At 44.7% G+C, this 8,129-nt stretch overlaps 1 protein-coding gene across 1 annotated transcript; it reads left to right on the top strand.

Moving 5' to 3' along the window:
• Positions 1–574: 574 nt before the first annotated feature.
• LOC138590026 (calcium and integrin-binding family member 2-like) lies at positions 575–7,367 on the top strand. Its single transcript, XM_069660556.1, has 6 exons — positions 575–807; positions 1,125–1,159; positions 2,282–2,393; positions 3,233–3,380; positions 3,481–3,676; positions 6,552–7,367. Exons 1-6 carry the CDS (start codon positions 757–759, stop codon positions 6,571–6,573), a joined length of 564 nt encoding a protein of 187 aa, XP_069516657.1. The 5' UTR covers positions 575–756; the 3' UTR covers positions 6,574–7,367.
• The last annotated feature ends 762 nt before the right edge of the window (positions 7,368–8,129 follow it).

Here is an 8,129-nt window from a genome sequence, read left to right as displayed (position 1 = left end):
TGTTTTAATTTGTGAATATTGTATGATTATGTATTTGTTACGACTTAAATTAACTATTGAAGGGGCAACAATAATCAAAGTTTACGATGTTTTACAGTTTATATCACAGTGTTGCTGTTAATGACTTCCTGGCACTTGCAAACTCTGACCACCCTTTCTACAAGACTATGGATCAAGACCACTAACTCATGAGGGAAAGGCTTATTGAGGTACTAAATCAAGTAAGAAGTAGGCTCATTTCTCCCCCTGTGAGGCATTAGAAAAAATGCAGGTTAAAGACACTTCAGCCTTTACCTCACTTTTCACACCTTTAGGCTATGTGCACTTACATACAGTCAATAGTTACATGTCGTAAAAAATAGCCTAATTATTGAAGTTACTACTTTATATTGTGTCCTTTTGTACAATTTGTTTACTAGTTATTGTTCCAAATGAACTTCCAGAGAGACTTGACTGCATATCTCCCATGAAAGCCAGGGGTACGAGCAACGAGTGAACGCACCACGCTGGTACCCGCACCGCCTCCTCCCAGCAGCGCTGAGGCGTCAAAATCACCTTTTTCTCTGTACTGAAACGGCAGCTGAGAGCTCCGCTGCGAGCTCGAAACGAAGCGGAATTAAACCGGCATCACGACCGTGAATGTTGGACCACCTGCTGCACCGGAACATGTCGTTCTAAATGGATTTAAACAGATCTGAGAGCAACAGGAACTTCCAGTGTGATGCAGCTGTGTGATGGGAAAGTCAGCCGAGCAGGATGGGCAACAAGCAGACAACCTTCACCGACGAGCAGCTGGAAGCGTATCAGGTGATGTGTTCACACCGCGCTGACACGGGTTAACACCGCGAATACAAAGACAAATCAGAGCCGTTCTGCTTTACATGATGCAACATTTTTATTATGATGAACATAATGTCTTTTATAAAAGAATAGAGTATAACAGAGCGGGCAGGGAAGGGTGTCTCTCCTGTTGCTGATTGGCTGAGCTCCAGCCTCCCTCTGCATCCTGCTGCATGTGATGCTGCTGCTGCTGCTGCTGCTGTGGGGCTGACTGATGGTGTGAAAGCAGATCCTCCCAGAGGAGCAGCAGCTCTGTGACTCACTGTGACTCTGTCTGTTTACAGGACTGCACCTTCTTCACCAGGAAAGAGGTCCTGCGGTGAGTTTCTGTCAAAGGTCTGCACGCTAAATAACCTTCATCATCTCAGGTGAGGTGCAGGTCAGCTGAGTGTAAAGACAACGGTTTACATAACGACCACGCCTGTCTGTTTATGAAACCCACTGATTTACAGGGATCAGTGAGGAGTTTTTACCTTGTTATGAAACAGACTCAATTTAATCCTGATGCCTTTAAGATAGCACGCAGACCCAAACAGCTCTTGTTTACATTTTCTACAGAAAAGTTTCACAGTAAGTAGCAAGTTAGAATTTTCTTCACTGAATACTTCTTATGACAGAATCATCAAACACGTAACACTCACCGCTTTGTCCAAAGGCTGCCAAAATCAACACAAAAGGGTGTTGCTTCTAGCTGCTTTAAGTCGGGTCTTCAAGTTTGAGAGCGTGACTTACTTATCTCACGTACTCAAGAAAGCGGGCAGCACAGTGGTTCAGTGGTTAGTGCTGTTGCCTCACAGCTAGAAGGTTCCCAGTTTGAGTCCCAGCTCGGATGTAGTGGGCCTTCCTGTGTGAAGTTTGCATGTTCTCCCTGTGCATGTGTGGGTTCTCTCCGGGTACTCCGGCTTCCTCCCACAGTCCAAAAACATGCTTGTTAGGTTCATTGGTGACTCTAAATTGCCCGTAGGTGTGAATGTGAGTGTGAAAGGTTGTCTGACAGCTGGGATAGGCTTGAACACTCTGCTTCAGCTTGAACTGTATGCAACTGAAGCTCACAAAATCTGTGAAAGCAAAGTTATATTTTAGTGCAAGCATACAGTTTAAGCACAAGCGATCGAAGCCAGCTTCATATTGAATGTCTGACGATATTCGTAAACAGGATTTGTGTATGAAACGAAGCAGCGATAAAACTAAAAACAATGCTGAAAGCAGGGAAAGACAAAGCGAACACAGAGCCCACAAAACACTGTCAGTATCAGAAAGATTCAGTTTAGTGCTTGGTTCAAACCTTGCTCAGGATGTGTGCTTGTTCTGCAGGGATCAGTCAACACTTGCATGAAACCAGCTCCCCTCACTGTTTGTTTTAGTTTTAAAGTTGTTTCAGAGATACTAGGATCTAATGCTCTAACACATGACGTCAAACACGATGTTTTCTGTGCTGCAGGTTACACGGCAGATATCGTGAGCTGGCTCCACATTTAGTGCCGCTGGATTACACCAACAACCCCGACATCAGAGTTCCAATGACGCTCATCGTCACCATGCCTGAGCTGAAGGTAGAGAGCTGATAATTACACACGTGAAATGAAAAGCCTTTTTTTGTCTGCTGCACATGTTAGGTCACAGGGAAGTTAATAGTCCAGTAAAGAGAGAGAATATTCCTAGACGGCTAGCCTGTTATTTTAGCTCTTAGCAGCTAACCCTTAGAGACATCATCAACAGTTTAGATTCTCTGATTGTTGAGTATTTTAAATTAGCTGAGGCCATGTCTACATGTGCACGGGTGTTATTGAAAACAGAGTTTTTTCCTCCTTCGTTTCCAGAAAAAAAAAACCTCCACACAAGCACGGTTATAAAAAAATCCCTGTCCAAACGGAAACACAAAAACACAACAGAAATGCTGTCATGAGAATGCCACACCAACAAGCGGCAATATAACCCGTCATGCTAAGAAGAAGAATAATCGCGGCCAATCAAAAGTCTGAAAAAAGTCTATCCTGACGCCTCTGTTCCTCAATATAGTAGACGAGTAACTGTACACACATATGTGTAAACATGTGCAAAGTCCTGTTAAGCTTCACTGTTTTTGTCACGTCCGTCATTTTGCCAGGAATGTCACCTCATTAGTGACGCTTCACAGAGGAGATAACGGCGCACAGCCTGATGTCAGGAGCCAAAAACGTTTACCCCGTCTACAGGTCTAAAAGTCTTTACCCTGGGAGGAGTTTTACAAAAGATCTGTTTTCAGTTTCACTAAAACAGCGTTTGTGTGGACGACAGGCCAAAACTCAAAGAAACTACTTGTTGAAAAATACCCGTGCACATGTAGACATGGCCTGAGTGGGTAACAGGCTCCTTTGCTCCTTGTTAAACTGATGTGTGTTTGCTCTGACAGGAGAACCCGTTCAGAGACAGAATCGTGGAGACGTTCTCAGAGGACGGACAGGGGAACCTCACCTTCAACGACTTTGTCGACCTGTTTTCTGCTCTCTGTGAAACTTCACCCCGAGAGCTTAAAACCATCTACGCCTTCAAGATCTACGGTGAGCAAAAAACAAAAACAGTGTTTGCTGTAGATCATTCAAAGAAAGGAGTTTAGGACTGTTTAGTTCCTCTGTGTGTACTCTGCTGTTTGTGCTCCAGACTTTAACAGGGACAACTTCATCTGTAAGGAGGACCTCACAAAGACTCTGAACAAGCTGACCAAAGGAGAGCTGACGCCAGAGGAGGTCACTCTGGTTTGTGATAAAGCCATTGAGGAGGCCGACCTCGACGGAGACAGGAAGCTCTCCTTTTCAGACTTTGAGAACATGGTCTCAAAGGCTCCCGACTTCCTGAGGTACGCCGTTGATTTCTAAACATCTCCATTTGTAATATTGGACAGCAGTAATTATCTGTAACCACAGGGGTCGCCACATCACCCAGGAGCGATATCAGAAGGATTAAAACATTCACACACAAACATTCTTACTGCAGGATTAGACACAGCCATGGTACGTGTCCTTCCATTAAGTCCTTTAGTCCCATCTTTAATCAAGAGACTGGTATTTAAATTTCAGAAAATGAAGTCCACAGTGATACGCTAGCTGTCTCAATTCAGAGGCTTCATCCTTCGAAGGATACGTGCTACACAGGATGTCAGTCTGTCAGATATCATTCGTAGCCTGCGTACAATGCTAAGGCTGCACTGAAATGAGACGGTCTGGTCTATTGAGGATTTCCCGTTTGCGTCACCATCTGTTCCCGCCCTTACCCTTACGTCACCTCCTGTCACCTAGCAATAGCTGGCTAACATGCTATCATAACTAACGTCTTGTAACTTTACAAAAGGATGGATCCTTCGTGGTCCGCGAAAGAAGGACACATTTGTCCGTCACATCTGAAGGAGCTGTCGAAATGGGACAGCCTTTGATGCACCACTGTGATGCAATTGACCTTCAAATACATCCTCTGAAGGATGCAGCCCCTGAATTGGGACACAGCCACTGATTTCTGGACCAAGCCTTGAATTCCACATCTTGGCCGTCGACGTCTGGATTTTGGCCGCTGGAATAAATTTGGATGGGGTGACTAACTCTCCTGGTTGACAGTTCACCATGGTCGAGACTTGTCAATTGCAGGTACCTCACCCTATAGCAGACCCTGCTTCATGGGACCAGTATTTACAAAATAAACATCATGCTGTGTTGAAGACGACTTGAAACTAAAGATTGAGACCATAAACTCTTGCTTACTGAGGTACTACCTTGAGTTTTTACCTTGTTTTACCAATGACCACTTTACCAATGGCTTTACTTTGAAACCAAGATGCTACGTCCACTTTTCATACATAGTCTACGGCTTTCCCTCACATTTCCTGCCCTTGCACTCATATAGTCCCTGCTTCCGCTTAGATTGCTCTGCTTGTGCTCAGTTTGCTTTCACACAATGTATTTTGCTTGCAGCGTTTGGAAAACAGAGAGCCGAAGAGAAATCAGAGAGCACATTTCATGAGGGCACCCAAGCACAGGTGGAGCAAATCTAAGCGCAAGCTTGGTCTATTTTAGTGCACGGGCAGTTTAACTTCATCATGTATGTCATTGAGGTTAATTAGAAGTGGTTGAAGAAAGAAAATCAAGAGTGTCTCTTAGTTGCTTCTCAGACTGGTAGCTGAATATTCTTCGACATAAAACCTACAATACACGTATGCAGGTTTATTAAATTCTTATCTACTGCTGAGAAATTCATACCTTTGCTAGGCCCAAACCCAGCAGAAAGAACATGACTGGACAGAAGAATAACAAGACGAGGGCCAGAATTATCCGTTAACTGATTCCAGTCATAAATCTGTCTGTCACACCGGACCGCTGGACGGAGATTAGCGGGAAGCAAGGCCCTGGGGATCTTATTACAAAGGCAACAAGGTCAGATAAACCGTAATGACGGTGTGTCATAGTGCGAGGGCTGATAGAGAGAAGCCGTTAAATCAGACTGAGAGCTGTGTACTGAATGAAAGGAAATAACAGCTCATTCCCACGGAGGCAGTCACACCTCTCAAAGGTGGGGACATGAGAATGAAGCACACAGACGTCTGTCTGGAGGCTCACAGTAGATAAGGAAACAAAGTAAACATGGCTGGATTCTTGTGCTCCCGTTCCTTCGTGCAGCCTGGAGAACTGTTGATGAGGGTTAAATTCCAGCCTGTACTTTCAGTTTGAGGGAAAGAATTACAAAATCTAAACATTAAATCAATGAATCATATTATTATACTGAAAGACCGGGCTCCTGATTAAAGGTAGGAAAAAGGACAGAGTAAAGTTCAATGCATTTCATTGGCCACTTGACCTGCTGCAAGAACCATGGCGGTTTGCAGTGTGAAGAGGTCGAGATAGGAGTCCGCACCTCCAAGTTTGAGGCAGTGGTTCTCTGCCACTTAACGGTGGATTGCTGGTTTTGAACTGGGATTAAGTCCCTGCATCAAGCTAAGGAGGTCAAGTATCTCGGGGTCTTGTTCATGAGTAAGGGGTAAAGTGGATCCTGAGGGGGTGCTGGTTTAGCTGAACTGGTGGAGCAGGCACCCTACAGTCCTCGTCGCACTGATCGCAGGCTCGACTCCCGTCTGCCAGTCATTTGCTGCATGTCATACCCCACCCTCTCCTCCCCGTATTTCCTGTCTATCTTTTGTATGGAACCCTTGTAGGGAAGAGGGAGCCAACCCGTAAGGCAAAGCTTTCGATTAACCAGTCACTGTCCATTCCAACTCTTAACTGATGTCATGAGCTTTTGGTAGTCAACCAAAGAATGAGATTGTGGATACAAGCTGCTTAAAATAGTTTCCTCTGAAGGGTGCCTTGGCTCAGCCTTAGAGACAGAGATAGGGTAAGGAGCTTAGACATCCGGACGTACCGTGAAGTCGAGCTGATTCTCTTTCACATTGAATAGGAGCCAGTTGAGGATGCCTCCTGGGCCCTTTGGAGGTCTCTTGGGCACGTCCAACTGGGAGGAGATCCCGAGGTAGACCCAGAGCTGACTGGAGGGATTATATATCCAATCTGGCCTGGGAACGCCTCGGGATCTCCCAGGTAAGATGTTGTTGGACAGAGGAAAGTGCTCCCGATTAGAAGGCGAAAACGGACGGAGGGACGGATGGCCGATGCAACACCTTCATGATGAACATTTTTATGGAGGCAGGAATTCGAATGGCTCATCAACTGTTTTTGTGTTTTATTCTGCAGCAACTTCCACATACGAATATGAGGCAATGCTGAGATCCTGCTGATGACAGACGTCTCACTTTGACCCCCTTTCCTGATTCCATCGGTCTTCTAGACTCCACCTCCACCTGGACCTCAGACACCCCCTCGACTCAGTGCCTGTCCTTTCTACCGCCGGCGGAGAGACGTCTTCTTCTTCTCCAGCAGAACCCGAGACCTGACACAGAGTCTGGTCTGGACTCAGAGAAGCACAGGCATTTTCTTGCCAACTAGCATCTTACAGACAGCTTGGACTTTTCAGAGAGGACGTTGTTACTGCATGAAACCTTTCTTTAATTAGTTTATATATAAACTGACCAGAAGGATTGATAACCAAGATGGGGCTAATTTTATACCAAGAGGGCTTCTCTGCAGCTCTGATGTCTCCTATGGACGGGTTTGCTCCCCTAAGACACATCTGGAGACGCTGCAGAGTAAAGGGAACAGGGCTTTTCTGACTTCAGTGCTGTGCAGAGAGGCCAGATCCAATGACTGGATTCTTCTAAACAAGCACAGTTTTAAAGGGCAAAACAGTGAAGAGCTATGCAATCTTTCTTCTTGAAGTGCATGTCGTAAATTGCTTCTAGCTGTGGTTAATTTGTACACCTGGTGTAGTTAGACGTTTGGTGCAAATGACAATCATAGTAAACTGTAGTTCAGTTGATGGAAGGGCTCTCTGTCGTCTCACCTGTAAACTTTGGCTTTGATAAATCTTTTCCTGCCGCCAACAGACTTGTTAGAAAAGCTTTCAGTCGTTCAAGAGAAAAAGGTTTTGTGGCTAGAATCGAATAAAAGACTTTTATGTTGCTCAATGCTCCGTGAAGCTTCTTATCAAAGATCCAGGTGCAGGTCATTAGACTGGAGAGACAAGTCGCTTATTAATCTGGAGGTCATCTAACTTAAACTCACATAAAAAAACAGGATGCTTTTCTTTAAATCTCTGATCACGGGAAACTTTGTGCAGACATAAAAAACTGACGTTCAGACAGTGTTTGTTATTTCACAGGTAATAATAAGATGTAGTGTTCTCGAGTACTCGAGGTATCTCTCTCAGACTCCGACAATTAGGACTCAGGATTCAATCCCAAACCCAGCTGCCGGGAAATCACTACACTGCCTGTGCATTGTCTGATTTATAGATCCATTACTGTGATTGATTGCATACCATATTGCTTCAACGCAACCATTAGCTTGCTTGTGAGGCAGGAAACAAAAAGCTATGTAGCACATTGTTTATATAAAGTTACATTACATTTGAGCTAATGTCAGCTATGGCATAAACACTGTGCTTCCTCACTTAGGTAAGAGATATGGCAGCAGGTAGTGAAGAAAGACAATTTATACATCAAATAGGCAACTAAGTCTGGCCATAAGCACACAGCACACTACTTAGCTATCATGAGCCCTACATCTCTTCTCCTAAGATGCGCTGCAAACAGAAGAGCCAGCTTCATATCTTTATGAAACACTTACAGGTAAATGTTTACAGGGATGCAAACACTTTTTTTGGGAGTGGGGGTGCAGCCGTGTTGATCAGATTAGATGCATTATTGGTTAGGA

This window comes from Semicossyphus pulcher, unplaced genomic scaffold (genome assembly GCF_022749685.1).
Source record: "Semicossyphus pulcher isolate SPU_LCO1_2020_fin unplaced genomic scaffold, fSemPul1.0.p SCAF_1, whole genome shotgun sequence".
Classification (NCBI taxonomy): domain Eukaryota; kingdom Metazoa; phylum Chordata; class Actinopteri; order Labriformes; family Labridae; genus Semicossyphus; species Semicossyphus pulcher.
Note: the sequence above shows the minus strand (reverse complement) of the source record. Positions and strands in the feature narration are given on the sequence as shown.